The sequence below is a fragment of the Carassius auratus genome, chromosome 13 (assembly GCF_003368295.1).
Source record: "Carassius auratus strain Wakin chromosome 13, ASM336829v1, whole genome shotgun sequence".
NCBI lineage: Eukaryota > Metazoa > Chordata > Actinopteri > Cypriniformes > Cyprinidae > Carassius > Carassius auratus.
Window position 1 is genome coordinate 5,643,244 of NC_039255.1, and position 25,057 is coordinate 5,668,300.

The 25,057-nt window shown below is 37.9% G+C and overlaps 2 protein-coding genes across 2 annotated transcripts in view; one reads left to right on the forward strand and one right to left on the reverse strand.

Moving 5' to 3' along the window:
- Nucleotides 1–1,192: 1,192 nt before the first annotated feature.
- Nucleotides 1,193–7,291, forward strand: LOC113112422 (eukaryotic translation initiation factor 3 subunit L-like). Its single transcript, XM_026277987.1, has 15 exons — nucleotides 1,193–1,355; nucleotides 1,554–1,596; nucleotides 2,607–2,820; nucleotides 2,893–2,972; nucleotides 3,067–3,128; nucleotides 3,248–3,317; nucleotides 4,129–4,202; nucleotides 4,364–4,535; nucleotides 4,622–4,776; nucleotides 4,892–5,062; nucleotides 5,356–5,489; nucleotides 5,862–6,035; nucleotides 6,408–6,597; nucleotides 6,787–6,867; nucleotides 7,011–7,291. The coding sequence occupies exons 1-15, from the start codon at nucleotides 1,329–1,331 to the stop codon at nucleotides 7,086–7,088; spliced, it is 1,725 nt and encodes a 574-aa protein (XP_026133772.1). The 5' UTR covers nucleotides 1,193–1,328; the 3' UTR covers nucleotides 7,089–7,291.
- A 1,735-nt stretch (nucleotides 7,292–9,026) lies between these two features.
- Nucleotides 9,027–25,057, reverse strand: part of LOC113112423 (cadherin-23) — a 197,163-nt gene continuing 181,132 nt past the window's right edge. Inside the window, exons 45-68 of the mRNA XM_026277988.1 lie at nucleotides 24,323–24,526; nucleotides 23,574–24,032; nucleotides 23,274–23,390; nucleotides 22,298–22,522; nucleotides 21,990–22,159; nucleotides 21,236–21,373; nucleotides 21,014–21,133; nucleotides 18,581–18,758; nucleotides 17,805–18,016; nucleotides 16,868–17,062; nucleotides 16,661–16,774; nucleotides 15,916–16,045; nucleotides 15,196–15,459; nucleotides 14,041–14,202; nucleotides 13,705–13,961; nucleotides 13,461–13,558; nucleotides 12,714–12,834; nucleotides 12,554–12,633; nucleotides 12,372–12,412; nucleotides 12,172–12,232; nucleotides 11,819–11,948; nucleotides 11,539–11,661; nucleotides 11,076–11,186; nucleotides 9,027–10,117 (exon numbers count right to left, since the gene is read on the reverse strand). Of these exons, the coding sequence (XP_026133773.1) occupies nucleotides 9,779–10,117; nucleotides 11,076–11,186; nucleotides 11,539–11,661; nucleotides 11,819–11,948; nucleotides 12,172–12,232; nucleotides 12,372–12,412; nucleotides 12,554–12,633; nucleotides 12,714–12,834; nucleotides 13,461–13,558; nucleotides 13,705–13,961; nucleotides 14,041–14,202; nucleotides 15,196–15,459; nucleotides 15,916–16,045; nucleotides 16,661–16,774; nucleotides 16,868–17,062; nucleotides 17,805–18,016; nucleotides 18,581–18,758; nucleotides 21,014–21,133; nucleotides 21,236–21,373; nucleotides 21,990–22,159; nucleotides 22,298–22,522; nucleotides 23,274–23,390; nucleotides 23,574–24,032; nucleotides 24,323–24,526 (4,049 nt within the window). The 3' untranslated portion in view covers nucleotides 9,027–9,778. The remainder of the gene's footprint in view (nucleotides 10,118–11,075; nucleotides 11,187–11,538; nucleotides 11,662–11,818; nucleotides 11,949–12,171; nucleotides 12,233–12,371; nucleotides 12,413–12,553; nucleotides 12,634–12,713; nucleotides 12,835–13,460; nucleotides 13,559–13,704; nucleotides 13,962–14,040; nucleotides 14,203–15,195; nucleotides 15,460–15,915; nucleotides 16,046–16,660; nucleotides 16,775–16,867; nucleotides 17,063–17,804; nucleotides 18,017–18,580; nucleotides 18,759–21,013; nucleotides 21,134–21,235; nucleotides 21,374–21,989; nucleotides 22,160–22,297; nucleotides 22,523–23,273; nucleotides 23,391–23,573; nucleotides 24,033–24,322; nucleotides 24,527–25,057) is intronic.

Here is a 25,057-nt window from a genome sequence, read left to right on the forward strand (position 1 = left end):
TATCGCATTGTGCGTGTCTCTTTGGCTTGTTTGCACTTACATGCCAGAATTGCTTAAAGTAGTTCAAAACAAACACTTCGAATCGCATTTCTCCAATTCTCTTCAAGCCAAATAAGTAGACATATGGCAGCAGTTATTGAAACTCATAACAGCAGCCATTCACACGAGTGCAGAGACAAAACTGCACATGTGGGGTTTCAGGGGACTGTTCATTCAAAGGGCACACTTTCTGTTTTTGCCTCTCGTGCTCAGTGAAGCATGAGTTCACTCACTGAATTCAGCTCTTCATCATCCTATATTGATATCCAGTTCCAGTGAGTCTGATGGGCAGATGTGAAGCCGCAGTTATAGGAACATTGGCGCCATCTACAGGACACATGTGGAGATGCAGCTCAATGTCAGAACATTCACCAGAAAACTAGCTGGTAAAATGGCAATATACAGGAATAATAATAATAATAATAATAATAATAATAATAATAATAATAATAATAATAATAATAATAATAATAAGCATCATCATCAAAAGCTTTAATAATTTATTAGTTTTGAATTTAATGAATATTTAAGTTAGTATCATTATTTTGTTGTTGTTATACAGTCTTAGGGATTATTATGTGTCTGTTTATTATTAGATTGTAAATTGTAAATCTGGGAGGATTTCCTAAATTTGACAATTTATCTGAATTAAATGGGAAAAAAAGGAAAATGTGATATTTGAATATTTATGAGACAAAAAATTAACATGTTATTTAGTGATTAGTATTACAATAATTATTATCCTGGGGAAATTACTTTTTACATGAGAACAGATCTCTGAAAACTTTACCAAATTTCGAAATATTTCACAATAAATACCTTGAATTTCTGTTACTTAATAAATAAAACATTTTTTCTCGATTTATTAATGTAATAATTAATTTTATGCTATTTAATTTCCTATTCTTTATTTAATTTGTCTTGTTTGATTATGTATATGTCTGTTTCAGTATAAAGTTGCTGGTTTTAAAAATGAATTAATACAACAATACAAATAATTCAAATAAATTATCTTCGCTCATCAGGATGTACCAATCAGATGTTTTGATTTGTGTGCTTAATGCAGTGCGTCTGAATTAAGTTTTATGTAGTAACAGAATGCCAGCATCTCAAATTCAGCCAAATGATTCCGTCACTGCCCCACAATCCTTTGTGCGCTTCGTCTGCGTCACCGGAAGTCCATGCCGTGGACATCCTTTCTCTCCTCCGCGCGTGCTTTGTGGCAGTTGTGTGGTTTATGAAGCATTTATCAACGCTTTAAACACCAACTAGAGGACTAAACATTCATCATGTCTTTCCCGATAGAAGATGAAGAGGTGAGTGCGCGTGCCTGTAGTGTCACGAGCTCGTGTGTGTGAGACTCAAGTGTAGCGTGTGTTGATGTTAATCAGTGTAGCATCATTTTCATTGCCTTTGTCAATACAAAAGCCGTCCTGCAGTTGCAGGACACACTTGTAGGCTAACATTTGCATAAACTGTTCATATGTCAGACTGATCATTGTTTTTGTTTACAGTGTGACCCTTACAGCTACCCCACTGATTTTGACTACCATACCGGTGAGTGTCTGCTTCTACTGCAGAACAGATCAATACTTTGTTTTTGTGTGTGTGTACACTGCCTTTCAAAAGTTTGGGATCAGTAAGATTTATTTATTTTTATTATTATTTATTTATTTATAAAGAAGTCTTATGCTCTTCATGTCTGCATTTATTTGATTAGAAATACAGAAAAGAAACTGTAATGTTGTAAAATATTATTGCAATTTGCACAGTTGAATTTTTCAGCATCATTACTGTCTCATAATCCTTCAGAAATCATTCTAACATGGTGATTTAATTGCTATATTTGAAACAGTTGTGCTGCTTATTGATATTTTTTGCGATTACTTTTTTTCAGGATAATTTGATGAATGAAAAGTATTGAAAATATAAATATTTTGTAACAATATACACAACCGTGTAAACGCTTTTTTTTTAAAAAAAAGTGCAAATAAATGTGTTAAAAAAGTGCAAATAAAGACTTACATTGTCAGAAAAGATGTATGTTTTAAATAAAGCCTATTCTTTTTTACTTTATTCATAAAGTAATCCTGAAAAAAAAGTATCACAGGTCCCAAAAATGTTAAGCAGCACGACTGTTTCAAATATTGATATTAAATCATTAAATTATTTAAAGCATATTAGAATGATTTCTGAAGGATTATGTGACACTGAAGACTGAAGAAATGATGCTGAAAATTCAGCTTTGATCTCAGAAATGAATTATATAATAAATTAGAAAACTGTTATTGTAAAATGGTAATAATATTTTAAAATATAACACTTTTTTTTTGATCAAATAAATGCAGCCATGAAGAGCAGAAGAGACTTCTTTAAAACACACAAAAAAGCTTTATTGGTCACAAACTTTTGAACTTTTATATTGTATATGTATAAAATTTATAGTCAGATAATTACCATCCCAACATAGCTTCTGAATAGATTGAATAGCCTCTACATAGATCAGTGAGTAGATGTGTGCTATTAAGGGGTTTGAAGGAATACAGTATAAAGTGTTTGTTCTGCAGGTGACCCTAAAGCTGATCTGGCATTTGAACGTCAGTATGAGCACCAGCAGACGTATCATGTGATCCCTGAGGTCATCAAGAACTTCCTGCAGTATTTTCATAAAACCATCTCAGACCTGATCGATCAGAAGGTTTACGAGCTGCAGGCCAACCGCGTGACCAGCGAGAGCATTGAGCAGAAGATCTACGAGATCCAGGATGTTTATGAGAACAGGTGCGCAGTCCTACGGTTACAGACTGGGTTCCAGGGCCTGGAAATGTTGACTAATATTTTATTTCATTTTAGCTGGAATAAGCTCACCGAACGCTTCTTTAAGACGTCTCCATGGCCAGAGGCAGAAGCCATCGCTACCCTGGTTGGTAACGGTGAGTGAATCCCTTTTTTGCAGCGTTCAGGTATCAGAAGCTCTGAATTGAAGTTTTCATCGCTGACATGAGCATGTTGTTTGGTCTGTAACAGATGCTGTTTTCTTGATCCTCTACAAGGAGCTGTACTACAGGCACATCTACGCCAAAGTCAGCGTGAGTGTGTTTGCTCATCTGTCTCTCTGAATGCCAAGAAAAGTCTTTGTATGTTTGTAGCCCCCTAGATGGATCGTCAGCTCATGGCTGTCAATAATGAGACTTTTTCTCACGTACAGGGAGGTCCGACTCTGGACCAGAGGTTTGAGTCCTACTACAATTATTGCAACCTCTTCAACTACATTCTCAGTGAGTGCAATCTCATCATTTACATGTGATGGGCAATAGTTTAAATGTTTGTGAAGTGTTTTTATATATATATACATATATATTTGTATATGTATGTATTTATGTATAAATGTTGTATCTGGATCTTTACTGTATTATTTTGCAATAACCTAAACAATTTGAGCCTTTTCTGAGTAAAAATATGAATATATATATATACATAGATAATATATCTATTTAGGCAACATTTTATGAATGATTAATTTTAATTGATGTAATTATTTGCTAATTCCTTATATTATAATTAAAAAAATGTCAAAGTGAATGCTGTTTTCCATATCACTACTATTCAACATTTTGGATTATAAAAAGATTTCTTTAAAAAAATAAAATCACAGGTTCCACAAACTATTAACCAGCTGAATTCAACATTGATATGTATTTTTTGAGCAGGAAATAATTGTTTTGTTGGGTCATGTGACACTGAAGACTGGAGTAATGATGCTAAAAATTCAGCTTTGCATCACAGGAATAAATTACATTTGAAAATACATTACTATTTAAAGCAGTACTTTGGAATTGTAATAATATTTCACAGTATTATTGTTTATAGTATTTGTGATCAAATACATGCAGCTTTGGTCTTAAGAAAACTTATAAATAATAATAAATAATTGTAAATAAATTGTATTGAAAAACATTTATAATTGTAAAATAATAATAATAAAAATGAAAGGGTTTTTGTGTTTAAGATCCCCCTGACAAGTAGTCAATTTAAGTAAGTTTGATGGATTGTCAACAGCAAATGATTTATTATTTTTAATGTTGTCAGATGCCGATGGACCAGCACCTCTGGAGCTCCCTAACCAGTGGTTATGGGACATCATCGATGAGTTCATTTACCAGGTAAGAGTATCTTGCTAGTTGAGGAGACTCTTTGTGGCACCTTCTGTGTTACTGATGTGTTCATAAAGAAGTGAATACATTTATTCATCTATCTTATGATTTCTAATGAAATGACCCAGCAGAATCTCAGGTGCTGAACTCTCTCGCGCTCCGTTCTGTAGTTCCAGTCGTTCAGTCAGTATCGCTGTAAGACGGCCAAGAAATCAGAGGAGGAGATCGAGTTCCTGAGGAGTAATCCCAAGATCTGGAACGTTCACAGCGTGCTGAATGTCCTTCACTCTCTGGTGGACAAGAGCAACATCAACGGTCAGCTGGAGGTGTACACCAGCGGAGGTGAAGGAGGCAAACCAGCCCTCATGTACGGTCTTTCATGTTTATCTAATCCAGATGTCAGTGTGACGCTGGTGTTTGTGTCACAGGGGACCCAGAGTCCGTGGCTGGGGAGTACGGCCGTCACTCTCTCTATAAGATGTTGGGTTATTTCAGTCTGGTGGGATTGCTGAGGCTACACTCTCTGCTGGGCGATTACTATCAGGCCATCAAAGTCCTGGAGAACATCGAGCTCAACAAGAAGGTCATACAATGTCCCACTATTGTCACTGAGTATGATTGTCTCAAGACCAACAAAAGAGTTGGGTTTGTGTGACAGCATATGTTCATAATCAGATCTGGTTATTTGTGTTTTTCAGAGCATGTATTCACGTGTGCCCGAGTGTCAGATCACCACATATTATTATGTGGGTTTCGCATATCTGATGATGAGACGCTATCAGGACGCCATACGTGTCTTCGCCAACATTCTGCTGTACATCCAGAGGACCAGAAACATGTTCCAGAGAACCACCTACAAATATGAGATGGTCAGTGCTTTTAAATGTAAAAATATTTATTTTATTTGAATAGTATATTTATTTTTTCTTTTGCTGTTAAATGCACTATTACTCTATTACAGTAACAAGGAAAATGCTAATTACATTCAAAATTAAAAAAAAAGCACACATTACTGTATTTGTAATTATTAAATTATGCAAAACCTGCTGTAATTAGTGTATTAATGTTCCTAGATTGTATGCGTTTCTTTCTGGTGTATTTTCTATTGGTTTGTCATAATGGTGTGATGCTTAATCTACATTGTGTATTGTGTGTTGTTCAGATTAATAAACAGAACGAGCAGATGCACGGGCTTCTGGCCATCGCTCTCACCATGTACCCCATGCGCATCGACGAGAGCATCCACACACAGCTGCGCGAGAAATACGGAGACAAGATGCTCCGCATGCAGAAAGGGTGAGAACACACACATTATGCACCGAAGTTATATATGTACTGGAGGTACCACCGTGGTAGGAGCCTCTTCTGCTCATTTATTTGAAGAAAATACACTAAAACATTAATATTGTAAAATATAACAATTTAAGCATATAAATAAGATAACATTTAATTTATTCCTGTGATGCGATGAATTTTCAGCATCATTACTCCAGTCGTAAGTGTCACATTTGCTTCAGAAATAATTCCAAAATGTTGATTTGTGAAACGTTTATTACTTATTATTATTGTCAATGCTGAAAAAACTTGTGCTGCTTAATATTTTGTATGGAAATGGTAATAGTGTATATATATATAAATCTAAATAATGGGGGGATTTCTCTTTTTCAGAGATCTTCAGGTGTTTGAGGAGTTGTTCAGTTTTGCCTGCCCCAAGTTCCTGTCACCCGTAGTTCCAAATTATGACAACGTTAATCCAAATTACCACAAAGAACCATTCCAGCAGCAGCTCAAGGTGTTTGCAGAGGAAGTGCAGCAGCAGGCGCAGCTCTCCACCATCCGCAGGTACGACACCAGTTTCACGAGTTCACACTTACATACAATTGGGAGGGTAAAGTTTAATGCGTATTTGGCGTGCTGTCCGGAGGGAGGGCTCGAACCCAGAGTACTCCCCCCTACCCTATGTAAGTGGTTTAGGACTAGAAGTGTGGAGAAGGGGTGGTGGGGGGATGCTGCGAGACTGTCAGATTTTCTTTTAGCAAATACAAAAAAAAAAAATTACCTTTTTTTTTTTTTAGAAAGTTATTTTTCACACCTTTTAATCTGCCTATTAACAACCAGCCAGCCCAGCTGATGGCTGAATCTTCTCTTCCCACAGCATGTGTAGAAGCATTGGTTATTAGATTGTTCGTAACTGTCTCTGTGCGTCTCTCTCAGTTTCCTGAAGCTCTACACGACTATGCCCGTGGCCAAACTGGCTGGGTTCCTGGACATGTCCGAGCAGGAGTTTCGCATCCAGCTGCTGGTCTTCAAACACAAGATGAAGAACCTGGTGTGGACCAGCGGCATCTCTGCTCTGGACGGAGAGTTTCAGTCTGCCTCTGAGGTCGACTTCTACATCGACAAGGTGTGTGTGTGTGTGTGTGGAGTTCCTGTCTAGGTCTGCCTAATTGAACACTTTGTTATGAGATTAAATATAGGGCTACCACTTAATTAAAAATTAATTCATTGTTTAATAGGCTATATATATTTAGTTTTAGTGGTGAGATGCCTTTGTGTGTCACTCTAAAAATGAATTTACTCGGTCTTCCTGCAGGATATGATCCATATTGCAGACACCAAGGTTGCACGTCGCTATGGAGATTTCTTTATCCGACAGATCCACAAGTTTGAGGAGGTAAGAATAATTCATATACAGTGAATTATTGAATAATATATATTATGTACATTTATTCCCCCTTGCCCAATTACGGTGTATGGATCTATTTTTGAATTAAACATCTGTTGTCACACTTTGATTGTACCTTTTATCTTCTGTAGCTTAACCGAACGCTGAAGAAAATGCCTCTGACTGGTGCCCCTTCGAGTTTGACCAGCTCCACGTCACGTGCCACGTAATGCAGGTCTGGTCAGAAGAATGAATCAAAACCCAATTTGATATGACTGTGATATCCACCAATCACAGGCCATCCTTCTCAACCAATCATATATTGTTGGCTCTTTCTGCTCATTTCACTGACTTGCTCTAGTGTGTCATAAACAAGTGAAACTGATGGAAGTCCTTTTTCAAAGTCAATAAAGTTTGATGTGGCTGAACTGCAGTTTGCAGTCTTTCTTAATTACCGTGGGCCGAAACAAAGTTCTTTAATAGTTCATAAACAATTATTGTGTAAATTACCAAATTAAATTTAGTGACAATTTACATAATGTTTCTATAATGCTTATATTTAAAAAATGAGGCTCTAAGCATCTGTACATGCACTTAAGTGTACATGCACTTACATTTTACAAACATAAAGGATTTCTAGTCTACCAGTATAAATGCCTCTAGATGGCAGAAAAATCTTTGTATTCACAGGAGCATTTAAAATGATACAAAACTAATTTTGTTCTCCATTTTATTTAGGACAACTTTGGGCTCAGTATAGTCTACCAATAAATACCTTTTGACTGCAGCATTTTTTTTATTCTATTTAAATTGCTTTCAGAATTGTTTAACTGTTAATGTTTCCAGTTTGGTATTAATACACCATTCAATAAGTAACAGGACTTTTGAGATATTTCATTTTGAGTGTCTGCGGTGTGTAGCTATATCATGAGGGTCACGGTACTTTCTTTATTAATATCCTGTTGCTGGGCTTCAATATATCGAGGAATGCTGTCTTCATGACTTGCTTTGGTCAATATTTTATCATTTACAGGCCCTTCAGGCAAACCGTTGCACAAACAGTAGCCACATATTTTTCATCTTTATTGAAAAATAAATCCACTTAATAAATAGAACTATTTATACTCAACACCGTTTGGTAAATCAGCGTTTTTCTTTTACAAAAATATCTTTTGTAATTTTTATTTTTATATATCAAAAAGTAAAGAAAAATAAAGACATGATATTTCCCTCCTCTTAGGTCGCAGTGGTCTGTCAATTACTTTTACAATTTAACGTTGACTTTTCTTTTTCGGTTTTTATTTTAAGTTAAAATTGATCTATGGTATCTCATGAACCTTTCAAGCATTAGTATCACTGCCATTTTTTTTTATTAAAACACATGACACACATAAATCCCTCAGTTCAAGCAAAAATGAAACGTTTTGTTAGTTTACCAGACAAACCGCAGTAAGTCCAGTGGAAACAGTGTTTAGTCTGCTAACTGGCTTTCCCCATTGGTCCATGGAATGCCTTTCAGTCCATTTTCTTGAATGCAGTCTTCCACATTTTTTCAGATAGTTTACAATTTTTATAGATCGAGTTCATTTTAGTAATGTCTTAAATCTCACTGTAAAGACATCAGCACACAGCAGCTTGCAGTACATTATATTTTCTTATGATCTTTTCTTTATATCAGATGGACTTTTCACACTTACCTTTTAACCCAGGGTTGGTTGGTTGGTTTGTGAAAACACGTGTGAACTATGGGTACCACAATAATATTATAGCAGTAGCGACTGCTAGAAGTCAGTCATCTGAAGTTTGAGAATACACGGCAGCTTTAACTCAATGGTGTGTTCGGGGCCATTTTTTTGATCAATGGCAGACATTGCAACTGTTTGGATCGCCTGCATGAAAACAGTATTTTTGGAATCATGCTTTGTGAATTTAAACACTATAGGAAAAAAATATACATACAAAAATAATACTGTTTCATAATCTCTCCAGATAACATGTTTACCATCACTGTTCAATACTTTTAAACAATGATTATTCAAAAAAAAAAAAAAGTGATGTGACATAAAGCCAAGTATGGTGACCCATACTCAGAATTTGTGCTGCATTTAACCCATCCGAAGTGCACACACAGAGAAGTGAACACACACCCGGAGCAGTGGGCAGCCGTTTATGCTGCGGCGCTCGAGGAGCAGTTGGGGGTCCGGTGCCTTGCTCAAGAACCCACAACCTCAGGGTTAGGAGTCAAACTCTCTAACTACTAGGCCACGTCTTCCCCCTCTACTAAAAAACATCCTTCCTGCAGCCATACGAAGTGCATGAATATTTGTCAGTTGACTGGTTGTCAGTATCTACACACATCAACATTTACTAGCACTGCACAGTTTCACACTATATAACCATGGCACTGCAAAAATACTGCTGCTAACTCTGTCTTAGCTTCAGAACCCAGAGTTAAACCTTTTTCAATTTCCAAGTGTAAAATGTTGCTTAACCCAGGGTTAATTGCGGTGTGAAAAGCCCCTGGAGATACACTCTCCTAAGCAGTTCAACAGTTCATTATACACATACATCACCATGTTATTCCCTGGTGTCTTATCGAAATATGAAAAAGCTAAACTAAATAAATAAAAACTAGTGTCCGTATTTGGCCTTCCACTGGTCTGAGAGTGCATTCGTTACCCATTGTGTAGATTGAGTGTGTGTAGCAACAGTCTCATACTCTTGAAATAGCCCTGACAAGATGAGCCACCCTTGATTTGGGCGTTCCAGGCCCACACACTCATCTACACACCTTCCTCACACCTAGCCCTTACAAACCTGAACTCTTCTCCACATTGCAGAAGAGATTTTCTGTTGAAAACAAAGAGCCAGGAGTGCCATGCATGTTGTAGTTTTCTCAGACCAGCGAGGCCTCGGCTAGTCATAATTCTGTGATCTCTAAGGGACTCTCAGACAGAGTGTCGCTGCCCTTGTTTCTGTGCAAAGGTGTGGATTTTGCAGATTCTGTTCGGGCGTTGCGTTCAGCATACAGTCCGCCATCTGCGTGCAATGCTTCAAGGGAGCGTGCCAGAGCACGCTGGTCATCTTCAGGCAGGCTGTTGAGGTCAGAGGTCAACAGAGTGCCTGTGCTGCCGTGAACTGCATGCACCCCGTCAGGACCCCTGAGCTCGATTGGTAGTTTGTGCTTAAAGCGAAGGGTTCCTCTTCCTCCAACACCAACGCGCTCATCATCATCTTCTTCCAGGTCACTTTGGATCAGCTGGGAGAAGAGAACATGAATGGATGGATGGATGGATGGATGGATGGTTGGGTGGGTGGGTGGGTGGACGTATGAATGGATTGGTGGATGAATACAATGTAGGAATGTAGGATACAATGATAATTAGATGAATGGAATGTTGGAGTCATGGATGCACATTTGTAGGATGTAATTAAGGACATATGCAAATATTGATTGATGAATTATGAATTTGTGGAAGGATGCAATGATGGATGTATGGTGAGATGGAATTATGGACGGATGCAATAGTTGTTGGATGCAAGGATGGATAGATGCATGGATGAATGGGTAAACGGGTGGAGGAATTAACAGTTTGGTTGATGAATGGTATTATGGATGGTCAGATACATTTATGGATTGGTAGATGGATGCATGAATGGTGGATAGAAGGATTGATGGATGCAATGATGGAGTGATGAATGCATGGATGGTGGGATGGAGTTATCAATCAGATGGATGCATGTTGGATGAATTAAAGGAATGATGCATACAGTGATGAATGGATGCATTTATTGACAAATTCAATTATTGATGGATGCATGGAATTTGGGATTGGTAGATGCATGGGTGAATAAATGGATGCATGATCGTTGGACAGAAGAAAGGATAGATGGAGTGATGGGATGATTGACATGGATTGAAACATGTAAGAAAGACAATGTAAGAAAGAGAAGGTGAAAAATAAACATTAACAACACAAAATCTTAGAATGTGACAGCAGTTTTAGAGGAAACACCAAGAGACAGCAGCAAACACATCTGTGAAGCAGTGAAGAGCAGTGAGCAGGCTGTGAACCAGCCTGGGAAACATCAGCAGGGTCACATGACTCTGAGCATCAGGATTGTACTGATAGGACAGGGTGGAGACATAGTCAGCCAGCAGTGAGGAAAAGGGGTGTAGAGGAAGAGCAAACACAGCACCCTGTCATATTGCCCACCTCTGTGACTGATGATTGGTCACCGTGGCTGGTTGACTTGGTGACCATGCGGGCAGCAAACAGCTTTTTGAGTCTCAGGTAGTCATCCAGAACCACATTGAGCAGCGAGCCCTGATTGGATGGCAGCATTGGTCATGTGGTGTCTTATGAGCTGAATCCTACAGCACGATTCTGATATTTCGCCTCATTTAAGAAAATGATCTCACTCCACATTATATTATATCGGCTCCGAGTTTAAGTCTTGGTTTGGACAAAATAACACCAAAAACTGAAAATACATTTGAAATATGTTCAAGTTTGGATTTGAGTCTAGGAATCAGGCCTAAAAAAGTACTGAAGCTCTATGATGATCCCATCTTCTGCTTGTGCTATCAAAGATTTTATGGTTTGCCTGTTTATGTTCTCCAGTCTTTGACAGATTCATCAGGAGCTCTAATGTCAGATGTATAGCTAATGTTCTCACCTTGATTGGCCCCTCTCTCATGATTTGTCCAAGTTTGGCGATGTTGTCATACTCCTGAATAGCAGCTCGTAGATATCGGTCATCTTCCGGTTTAGAGGCCTGAGGCTCATGTCCAAATGTACCCTATAGAAGACAACATATTTATTTAGTACCCTATAAATTGAAGATGACACTTAAGTACCCTACAAAAGCAAGAGAAGACAAAGAGAAGGTGTAGGTTCTTGTGATAACAATACATGCACCATGGCATAATTCTGTCAGTGTTTTGTGAGTTTATTACGTGTGTGCGAGCCGGGCTGTTCCAGAGGTCAGCAATGTCACTTAAGTCTTCAGGAAGGTCGTCCTCATGCTCTGCCTGTGCTGCTAACTCCAGATTCCTGCAGAAAGGATCTAGCCACACTGGATTTGCTCTATAAAAACACAAACAGAGAAAGAGAAGCACTGAGATCACAATCAGTTAAACCTTACAATTCAGTCTATTCTAGATAATAACCAACATTGCGTTTTGATCATATCTCATATATTAAGAGTATTTTAAGTTTTGTCACGTGTGATTATTTTAGCAATCTAGAGCTCTGTTAACACATATACATAAAGGTTCATATCAACAACACCATTGTATTGCTCACTAACCCTTCAAATGTGTACTTGTTTGTGTTGGGCATATCCAGGATATCCATCAAGCCCTGATTTCCTGCAGAAAGAGAGAGAAAAAGCAAACCCGCTTTTACCATGACAACAAACACAAAGCCATGATTGTTAAACTTCAGCTTGTGTGAGAATTAGTCTCAGCTTCCTCCAATCGCAGGGATGGGACATTCCCAGCAGCTTACCTGTGGAGCCAGCAACAATTGCCTTCAGCTTCCTTTTGTGCCTGTTAAAAACAAGAAAAACCTCAGAACCTCGCATACCTGGTTTTGTATTGAACATGACAAGCGACAGAACATGATTAGCTGTGCTGCTTCTTTCCACAAGACACTAATGCTTCATTAGATCCTCTAATGAAAGTACTCACACTGAGCGGTAATACCAGTTCATCAGGATAAACAACATGGCAGCAAGGAAGAGTAAAACTGCTAAGATGATAATGGCCATCTGAAAGAGATAAATAGGCATTCATGCTGTATATAAAATATTTTTAATACAAGAAATACACTGTACACAAACACACACACCTGTAAGTTGCTGAGGTCATCAGGTGCACGAGCAGTCACAGCAGGCTGAACATCCAGAACGTTGTAGTTTCTAAACAGATTCCTCAACTGCTCCTTGTTCTCATCGATCATCTGAATCACCCTGAAAACCAATTCAGTGAATCAATCAAATCTTCCTCAATGGATCAAAGCAACTGTGGATGTGACCCTGGACCACTGGTCTTAAGTGTCGATTTTTTTATTTCGAAATTGAGATTTATACATAATATAACAACTGAATAAATAAGCTTCCATCGATGTATGGTTTATTAGGATCGGACAATATTTGGCCGAGATACAACTATTTGAATATCTGGAACCTGAGGGTCCAAAAAAATTGGAATATTGAGAAAGTCACCTTTGAAGTTGTCCAGATGAAGTTCTTAGCGATACATATTACTAATCAAAAATTAAGTTTTTATATATTTATGGTAGGAACATGATCTTTACTCAATATCCTAATGATTTTTGGCATAAAATAAAAATGTTTAATTTTGACCCATACAGTGTTTTTTATTATGTTTTTTTGTTTTTTTTTGGGGGGGGGGCTATTGGTAAAAATATACCCCTGTGACTTAAGACTGGTGTTGTGGTCCAGGGTCACATATGCAATAATCAATATTTTTATGTTCAATTATCTGTGTAGATGAAAAAGCAACCAGTAGAGTTAAAGAAACACCCATTTGACATGTAGGTCATGTGTGGTCCTGTACTGTATATACCTCTTACCTCTCCACATCTAGAATACGGTTGGTCTGCTTGTTGACTACATGAATCAGGACATCGGTTTGAGCAAAGTTCACTCTTCCCTTTTTATCCACATGAAACTATGGGAAAGAAATATCTGATTTATTCAATTGCATGGTTATGACAGGAGATATAATACTGATCTAACTTTGTACAGGGGCTTTGTACAAGGACTGTAATCTAATGTTTAATGATATTTAAAAAGGCAGCTCAAACACACATGTACCTGTACATCATCAGTGTTAACTATGGCTCCTGTGATGTTTGAGAGCAGGTTTATAAACTCTTCCTGAAACAGCCGGACACGCTCCGGTATCTCATTAATGACGATTTTCACCCGCTGGTCGTCTCTCAGAATGTAAATGCCCACTAGACTCACGTCACTGTGTCCTGCCAGATCTCTCGCCAGAACCTCCACCACAAAATAACCCAGATCATATGCCATAAACAGGTCAAACGTTCGGATGATTCCATCAGTCTCACCTGAAAAGAAAGAAGAGTCACTAAAAATAATAAATAGATATTTAAACAGGGAGTTTAAGAGTGTGTGATGCGCACAGACCGATGATGAAGACGTTGCCCATGTCTTCAGAGTCATTGTAATGCAGTTTGATGTAGCGGATGGACAGAATGTGATACAGAACAAGACTGTTGTTGCCAATGTCATTATCAATCGCTTGAACCCGGATCAGATCAGAGCCCACTTTAGCATCCGCAGCCACACCTGACAGAGAGAGAGAGAGAGAGAGAGAGAGAGAGAGAGAGAGAGAGAGAGAAAGAGACATGTAACAAGTAAAAAAAATTTTAAATTTTAAATTTAATTTAATTTTAAAGCAATAATAAAAAAAAAATCTGATATATATATATATATATATATATATATATATATATATATATATATATATATATATATATATATATATACATATTGAGAAATTAATATAAAAAATAATTAATATAATAAATTATAGTGTTGTCAAATGATTCATCGTGATTAATCGCATCCCAAATCAATGTTTTTGTTTACGTGTGTGTGTACTTAGTAGATTTATTATGTACTTATAAATACACACATACATGTATATATCAGAAAAATATGTTACGTTTATTTATTAAATATATTTATATATGATATAAATTAAATGAATATAAATACATACATGTAAATACAGGTTAATTTATATATACATTATAAATATACACAATACACACACATATATTATGTAGACAAAAACTTTTATTTTGGATGCAATTAATCGCAATTATTTGACAGCACTAATAACAATTTTATTTTATTTTTCATTTTGTTATATGATAGTCGCACTAAACTATCTTGGCAAATTTTTACCTTGTCTTCATACTTATTTATGCTACTTCTACATGAGATTATAACTTTTATTTTAGTTGAAATTTAATTTAATTAAATTTTACTACTCTGAATGAAGATGACAGAGTTTGAAAAATCTAATTTAATCTATTTTAGATAAGGAGCAAAAAGTAGAAGTAGAAGCTGAAGTAGCTTAAGTAGAAGACCAAAGAGTTTACAATTTGCAAGCAGAAGAAAAGCTCAGTTTTGAGCTGATAATGGTGCTACTGTAGATACCTTTAAAGACCAAATAAATAAATAATATTAGAGGCAAAGTAAATGAAGCCCCAAAATTAACCTTAAAACAGGGTTCAAAAGCTGAAATAAAAATAAATCAAATAAATCTGTTACCTGCAGTGTACTCCATCTTTGTGAATCTCGGAGACTGGTCGTTGATGTCCTCAAGGAAGATTCTTACTTCCTGTAATGTAGGGTCACGGCTTGGATCAAGCACTTGGGCCCGCTGTGACCTTTGACCTCTCCGAGGAGACCAGTTTCGGTTACTGGAAGCTTTAACAATGATGGAATACACTGGGATTTCTTCCCGATCCAGATCTTTTTTGACCTGTAACACCCCGGCCGCACTCATACCAAAGTTTCCCTCGGTATCGCCTCCTAGAAAAGAACATCAGTAATGCATTTAATAAAACATTTACACTTGCCATGCATGAAATACTACCATTGTTCGGCCAAGTTTACAAGGGAATTTCAAAGTTTCTCAGAAATCTGGGTTTCACCATCTTCTGCTGATGCAACAAAATTGTGCAAACCGAGTGATGCATTTGTAAATGTAGGTGGAAATTTTCTATGAAGAAAGAGTCCTGACCTACAATAGTTGATCAAGAGTGTTTGTTTGTTCACATATGAAATTCAATTCTTTCATGAATATGTTCAGCAGAGAGATTACTGCCAGATGATTATTAAGGAAACATCCAATTACAATTCACATTAAATTCAAAGTCAAACTCCTTTTGTAAGAGCTGAACGGAGCCTAACATTGGATAAGCTTGGTATAATGATGCAAATGCATATATAGGGGTTCATTTTTGCTGTTTAACACTGTGTCCGCACCTGCAATGAAATAGTAGACGATAGCGTTAGAGCCCTCGTCCGCGTCCACTGCACCAGTCACATTGCCCACAACAGTCCCAGGAGACGAGTGCTCAGGCACCGACAGAGGCTGATATGGCAAACTTCCTCTCTGAAATACACGCAACACACAGAATTAAGCAATAAGTGATGCGGAATTTTTCAAGCATCACATTTCATGATGTAGAAGTCCTCAACCCCATAAAGCCTTCTTTATCATATTTGATATGAAAATGTATAAGGCCTCTAAAACAGCAACATGATTAAAACTTTGCTGAAAAACCTGATTACTACATGGCTTCTGTCATTTGACAATAGTTTATACTTTTTCATTAGCAATTTTTTTTTTCTACAAATGTCCACATACATGTCTGCTGCAAAAAAAGGAAACGTAAGAATAACTTTCATATTGATGGTAATATTAAAGACAAACGTTTACTAAACTGAAGTAACTTGATTATCCACTCATCATTTGTTTTTGTTTTTTTGAAGTATGTTAAAGTGTGATACAATTCATCAGGCTTTCGAGGAATGTTTATTTATTATCTGTCATCACTTCATTGCATTGCATGATTTGCTTTGTTTCACAATACATTTACATTAATGCATTTAGCAAACGCTTTTATCCAAAGCGAAATTGTAAATCAAATGAAAAATGTGGAATATTTTTAAGTTTCAAAATAGAATGATGTGTATGATTTTTAAAAACAAAAGCTCAAAACATTACCGGAGGTTTAAGAAAAACAGGTTCATTGTCGTCGATGTCAGACAGAGCCACCTGCAGCGGCTGCATGGTCTCATACGGGACGGGCTGCCCGAGGTCATACGCCACCACAACCAGCTGCACACCAATACAGAGATTTCAGTTGTCATTGCGCCAAGGTTTTCGGCTGTTTTCATTTGTCTTTGTGTCTGGTTAGAAAGAGTGACTCACACTGTACAGGGCTTGTTTCTCTCTGTCCAGTTTAACCGCAGTGGTGATCACTCCGGTCACTGCATCAATATGGAAGTTCTCCCAGTCTCTATTTCCTGCTCCAGTCTGCAGGAAGCTGTACCGGACTTCTCCGTTCACCCCCTCATCCTCGTCTGTGGCGAACACTTCATACACCACCAGCCCAGGAGGCTGTTCCTGCAAGAACACACACAAAACATGACCGGATGGTCACTCATTCATGATGTCTGACTCTGAACAAAACAGGTCATCCAAGCTCTCACACCCCAGGTATGGGGTATCAAATTTGACAGACCTCAAAGCTTTGAATGGTGAGTACTCACCCCTGTTCATTTGTCCATGTGAGAGATTTTAGTCAGAATCTCTTATTTTAGAGAGTTATTTTTTATTTTACAGAGAATCTCTTATTTGATTTTATTTTTGTGCCATTTAGTGCTTTTGACTCGAATCAAAGGCATTTCAAAGGTTTTGAAGACCGTCCTTGCTGCAAATGGAATTTAAAAAGTTTGCACAAAGTTCTCAGAATACTGTCCGCTATGACACTATGGTTAACATCTCTCTGAATCACAGGGGTGAATTTCATCACTTCTCAGAGCGATGGAATAAAGAACTTCACAATGATCACAAAGATCTGCAACACGATCTTTTCACTCTGGCTGTCAGAAGACCACACAAGCAAACACTCGATCTCTACTGCATGTTTCAGCATGCAACTAGACAGCTACATGTAATGGATACTCCTATGAAGGACATGTGAAGTAAGAAGGACAATGAGGAAGACAAAAAAAGAGTGTTGTGGGATAACTGAGAACACATCGAAGCGGTTGAGTTGTAATTTGTAGGATGAGTGAGAAAGCCTGCATTCAATATATATAATTTAGTAATAAAAATGAGCTCTTGGATTTTCACTGCCTCACACCTCAAGTATGTGCATGATAGTGCCATTGGCAGGCCGCACAAAGACCGGCCTGTTATCATTGACATCTATGACAGTGATCTGAAGACTGGCGGTTCCCCAGAGTGGCGTTCTGCCATGATCGGTTGCCACCACGGTCAGATTAAACCTCTCAAAACTCTGCAGTAACCGCAGGGAGCGAATCAGCCCGGTGTCAGGATCCAGAGAAAACGCATCTGTAAAAGAGAGAGGAGGAGACATCAGCAACATCATCCAACTATGTGGGTTTATCAAACTGTACATGGAAAGGAAATTGACAATGTCTTTCATTTCTAATTAATTTCCCGATTTTAAATCAAGGTTGTAAACAGGATGGTGAACAGCAATTCAAATTTAAGAAAGTAGATTTAAAGTGCTATGAAATTAAAATAAATCTGTATTTCTGTATATTTCTGTATATCTGTATCTGTGTGTGTGTGTGTATGTGCTCTTGTTTTTGTGACATATCAGGACACAACTTTGTTTAATGACATGGGTATGACACAGGTTTTACAAGGAGAGGGTGACTTATGAGGACAGAACCCATGTCCCCATTTTTCAAAACGTTTATAAAACATACAGAATTAGTTTTTTTGAGAAAGTAAAAATGCACAAAGTTTCCTGTGAGGGTTAGGGTTAGGTGTAGGGTTGGTGAAGGGCGATAGAATATACAGTTTGTACAGTATAAAAACTATTACACCTATGGGATGTCCCCACTTTTCACAAAAACAAACATGCGTGTGTCTGTGTGTGTGATTTACCCGCTCCGGGACCCTGTAGAGTGTAGGTAAGTAATGCATTCTCCCCCTCATCGAGGTCAAGGGCCTTCATTGTGATCACTGATGTACCAACCGGCTCGTTCTCAAACATACTAGAGGTGTAGACTCTCTCTGAGAAACGTGGGCGGAAATCATTTACATCCATTACTGTCAACTGCACCTGAGAGACACAGAGAGAGAGACGGAGTTTAGAGATCTGATACAGAGGTGTTAAGGTGGAGTAGCGAAGGCTTTTTCGCTTGTTTGTTTTTTCCAAGTTTTTGAGGTCAGCTCACGCAAAACTGTTCACATGAAACTGAAACTTTCTGTGCAAGAAAATGCAAACATGTACAAGATATTTATCACTGGTTGGGAACACAGCAAACCAACAATTCAATTTAAAACACATCATGACGATGCAGACTGCCCAGCTGAACTCATCAAAGCTGATTTGTATTTGCATTTTACTCACATCTGGAATTTATGAATATTATGCCAAGCTGGCATTTAAAATTGCATCAGCTGATTGTATTTTAATTTTCTGCTTGTTTTGCTTCTATAACTTCCCACTTCCTCATAACAAAACAGTGTGAAAAGAGGAAGTGCAAGCTGAACATTTGGCCTCACAAACACTTCATCTCTTGTGAAACCTCATTTGCAAAGTTGATGCTCTCTTCATATCCTCCTTAAACAGGAACTGGAAGTGAAGACGGCTCCGCCTTGAATGCGTCACGGTCTCTTGCTCAAATCATTTTATCCATGTTTGGTTTTCTTCCTGTGGTCAACCGGTCTTTATTTTGCAGAACAGGTTGTTTGAACATTGATTTCAAAGTGAGATAAAATGATGACACAAGTTCATCTGCTTGTGTCTGAACGAGCCGGAGCACGACAAGAATATTTTTTTGTATGAGAAGAAAACAATAAAATAACGACTTTATTCAACAATTTGTCTCCTCTGTCTCAACACATCACCATAGTGCCATTTTGGAGAATATCTGCTGAATGCAAACTGCGTACACTCTTCTGTGTCCACCGTGACACAAGGATGTGCTGTTTTCTTTCAAATCAAAGCGTAAATACATGTAGAAAATGTATCCTCATATCGCGGCTGACACAGAACAGTGTACGCAGTTTGCAGAATTATTTTTGTTTTCTTCTCGTACAAAAAAATATTGTTGTCGCTTCGTAACGTTACGGTTGAAACACTGATGGCAGATGGATTATTCTGACATTGTCTTTCATACTTTTCTGGACCTTGACAGTGTAATTTACTTGGCAATCAATGGAACCGCCACATGCCTCCCGGTTTTCATCCAAAATATCTTAAATTGTGTTCCAAAGACGAACAGAGATTGTAATTAATGACAAAATCATTGTGACAAAATCATTCATTGTGGGGTGGAGTATCCCTTTAAGTTGGCTTGTAAAGGGCAACTTACTGAAATCCGATTGAAACTTCTTCTTCTTCTTCTGAGACCAAATTTTAAATAGTATCTCCTTCTAAACTTTTGAAGCTACACCTGCCAAGCTCAGGTCAGACCTTCAGACTGGTCTGACTTGGGTCGCTATATCTTTTCTAACTGATCCGGCTTACAGTTTTCATAAACCAGACTATCAAAACCACTTAAAATCCGACTTTCATTGAAGGGGTGAAATTTTTTTAGACAATAAAACTCCCTACTGAAAATATAGCTAAAACCAGCCTAAGCTGATTGGCTGCTTTGGCTGGTTTAACAAGCTGGTTTAAAAGTGGTTTTGGCCACTTTTTTAGCAGGTCAATTGGTTTTAGCTGGATTAGCATAGAAACATGCTTACAACATTCTAGTAACTTGCTAAACATGCTAACAACATGATAATAACTTGCTAATAATGCTAACAACATGCCTGTAACTTGCTAATCATGCTAACAACATGCTCATCACTTGCTAATCATGGTAATGACATGCTAGTCACTTGCTAATCATGCTTACAACATGATAGCGACATGCTAGTCGCTTGCTATTAATTTGAACAACATGCTAGTAAACTGCTAATCATGCTGGAAACATGATATAAACATGCTTACAACATGCTACTAACTTGCTAGATACTTGCTAATAATGCCAGCAAAATGCTAGAGACATTCTAATTATGCTGGAAACACGCTAGCAACATGCTAGTAACTTTTTAATCATAGCAACATTCTAGTTTACTATTTCTTATATATTTATCAATCAATTTTTTTCTGATAGATTGTATAGCCTTCAAAACTTTTAAACTACTTAAAATGAGCTAAAAACTGAAAGCCATTAAAAAATGTTCAAACTTGCGGGCTAGGCTTTTTCAAGCCAACGTAAAGTTTGCCTACAAACTTTAATATCTAGTTATAAAGTGATGTGTATCAAATTATTTCTGAGGTAATAAAATGGGTGAAATTCACACTCAGCTAATGTGTACCTGGACGGAGTTTTCTCTGCGGTTGTTGGGGCTGCCTCCAGGGTTGTCCCTGGCATAGGCTGTGAGAGTGTAACGGTCCTTGGTCTCTCTGTCCAGTGCAGACAGGATGTAGATGTCACCCTGATAACACAGGACATCAACATTGCATATAAATGACATTATAAATGGCATTTCTTATTGTCTTATTCTTATTGTCTTTAGCTTTCACACCAACCCACTCACCGTAGTGGGTGTGATGCCGAACTTGCCCTCTCCATCCACTAGTCCATATTCAATGACAGAGAACAGACCGGAGTCTGCATCTGTCGCACTCACACTTACAATAATGGTGCTGAGTGCAACATCCTCAAAAATGGACTTCTGCAAACACATACAGAAAAACATACAGAAAATCTTTGGTTCAAGTCTCTTACTTTATGCTCACCAAGGCTGAATTTGTTCGATTTTTAATATTGTGAAACATTATTACAATTTAACATAACTGTTAAAATATATTTTAAAATGTAATTTATTCCTGTGATGCAAAGCTGAATTTTCAGCATCATTACTCCAGTCTTCAGAGTCATTCAAATAGTTGGCTCTCAAGAAACATTTCTTATTTTTGATCAATATTGCACTGTTTAGTGGAAAACGTGAAAAGCCTAAAGTAGCACTGAAAACATCAACATTGCATTGATATAAACTGATTTTGAAAATTTTGGCATTAAAATGCATTATGACACATTAACTAAATAATCATATAAATATTCATTTGTCATGCTTAAAATTCAGACTATTTGTCATTAAGATTTTACATTGAATAAGCAAAAAGCAACACAGAAACATTTTCACCAAAGTGTCAAACTTTGACACCACTATATCAGCTTTACACCTCTATTTTCCTCCATCAGAATTAACATTCTTCCTGAATTTAGAAGGAAAGAAAAGCATTCAACCTGCACAGTATCCTGATGCTCTTTGGTTTGTTCTGATTTACCTGATATAAAGGTTGCTGAAAAACTGGGTTGTTGTCGTTGACATCAACAATACGCAAATAAACAGGAAGTTCAGCAAAGCGAGGAGGCATGCCGTGATCCTGAGCACGCACTGTGAAATTCAACCACTGCACCTGTTCATAATCCACAGTCCGATTGGCCATAATTTTACCTGTGGATAGTGATTTAGAAAGACACACACCATGGAGTTTAGAGATGGAATTAAACCATCCATTTTTCAAGCTTCAATCATTTAGGGACCACTGATAGCAATGTTGTAGAAACGAGAATATATATTCATGTGTGTAACCTGTAGAAGGGTCTTCAAGTCTTATGTAGTCTCCACGGGGCAGGTGTAGGAGCTGGTAGATGATCTGTCCATTGGGCCCTTTATCAGGATCCACAGCCGTCACCGACAGCAGTGTGGTACCAGACACAGCGCCCTCCAGAATCCTCTCGGTGAAGTTCGCTACCCCGAAAGGGCGAAAACGAGGAGCGTTGTCATTCACATCCAGCACGTTGATGGTTAATTTGGCTGTGGGGAGAAATAAAAAAAAACGTAACTAGTTGATTTCCTCAGAAAGAGGAAAGGAAACAAACCCCCAACCGCCCACTGCCCAGGCTGATTTAGTGCTGGTCAAGAAAAACTAAATCATAGGAAGGAAAACCTGACAAACTGGAAGTAGGTTACAGGCATGGGTTTCTGGTCAAACCAGTTAATAAGCCTGGTGTGGACAGTAAGTACTGGTATTTTTAGTAGATGCAATAAAAGAATAAGATTACAATGTGATCTATCTTAAGTTGCATTTGTAGATAAAGACGAGATTGTTTCTTCAGCGGAACAGATTTGGAGAAATGCAGAATTTACATCTCTTGCTCACCATTGGATCCTCTGCAAGGAATAGGTGCTGTAAGAATGTTTAGTTTAAACGGATGCTCTGAACAATAATCCACTAATTAATGTAAGTAATCCACAAGCGTGTTTGTAATAAACCAGCTTTTTGCTTCACAAGACATTGATGAATGTACTGGAGCTCTGTGCACTACTTGTGGATTATTGTGATTATTTTATCAGATGTTTAGACTCTCATTCTGACGGCACCCATTCACTCCAGAGGATTCATTGATGAGCAAGTGATGGAATGGTAAACTTCTCCAAATCTGTTCCAATGAAGAAACAAACTCATCTGCATCTCGGATGACTTGAGGGTGAGTAAATTAAATAGATGAACAAATGAAAACAGAAGGGACAGAAAGAAGTAAGTAGACAGAAAGATCTTTCTTACCGTTGGGTACACTGACAGACATGTCAATAACATCACTGGCATTGTCATGCACTGAAACGATGATCTCAAAAGTGTTAACCAACTCTCGGTTCAAGGGGTTTCGTACAAACACAGCACCTAAGAATAAAGATGGACACAAATATCAACACAAGATGACAGAACATGAAAATCACATAAATTTTCTCTATAGAAATCTGATTTATAATAAAAAACCTATAGTGTTTAGTTGTTGAATTACAAATTAAGAGCTACATGTGAAGTCTCAGAGGGCTAAAAGTGCAACTTAACATAATTGCTCACCTGTGTGAAAGTCAATTCCAAACGACTGCTGCAGCCCATCCACCGGATTATTCCCATCATCCTTTGCTTCCACAGAGATGATGTAATACTCCAGACGGGGTCGTAGATCAGGGTCCTCGGCAGTGAGTGTAGCTACGACCTCTCCTGGCGGTGTTGACTCGTTAACGCTGATAGTCTGCACAGGCCGTATGAAACGAGGACGGGAGTCATTGACATCATCCAGAACAACAGTTAACGTCGCCGTTCCTGAGAGAGAGGGTGTGCCTCGGTCAGTTGCTATGACAACTAGACGGTACGAGCTACGCTCCTCTCGGTCCAGTGTAGCATTGCCGACCACGACGGCACCAGAGAGAGCATCAACAATGAAACGGTCCTGAGCGCCGCTGTCTAACCGATATTGTAGCCAACCGTTAGAGCCGCCATCAGCATCACTCGCCGACAGCTGCGTGACTACCACACCTGAAAATACACACGATGATTGTTAGATTTACAATTTTTTTTATTCAAATGAAACTTGTTTTATTTAGTATTTCTGATTTCAGTTTTTTTCCATGTAATATTTATTTACACAATGTAGATACACACACACACACACACACACACACACACAGTGAGAAATAATACATTTGTAAATAAAAAATACTCAAAAAAATACTTTGCACTCTCTGCACTGGGGACCAACAAACCAGATTAAAGTAGTTTTTCTACCAGTTCATCTACCTCCACCAGGTTGATACTGTAGCTCTCACCTGTGGGGCTGTTTTCTGGCAGGTGTACAGTGAAACTGGATGGATTGAAGACAGGTGGGTTGTCATTTATGTCGAGGATGGTGACTGTAAGTGGAACGGTGCTGTTTAAACCTCCCACATCCTCCCCAAGCAGAAACAGCTCCACCCACGGCACAGAGAAGGCCTCCCGGTCCAGCACAGCACCCCCACGCACTGATACCACCCCTAGAGACACAGAGAGAGGGGGTGGGGAAGAGAACGTGTCATGAGCGGGAGTAGTGCTTGATTACGCGGAACTCTGTGGGTGTATAAAGGTGGGAGGACGCTTATCTTGTATAACTGACACCACAGATATAAAAGTATCAGCATATTTAAAGGAATTAAATCTAAGGTCTTTAAATTACTGAAAATAAAAATACTAATTTAAGACCAACTTTCCAAAAAGCTTAAAGGTTAAATTCATGTGATGTTAAAATATTTTCTTGATTTAATATACACAGACAACTATAAGTAAACGAAATAGTGCAAACTATAATATAGAGCATCCTGACCAACCTGACATAGCAATACTGCCTTTACAAATGGCTTGAGTTTATATGTTTTTCTACCAACGAACAACAGAACAAAACACAAAACAGAACAGAACAAAACAAAACACAAAACAGAACAGAATGGAACAAAACAATGGATTGTACTAACAGAAAAAAAACCTCTGAAAATATCACATCAATGTTGATTCAATTGAATATTAGCCTC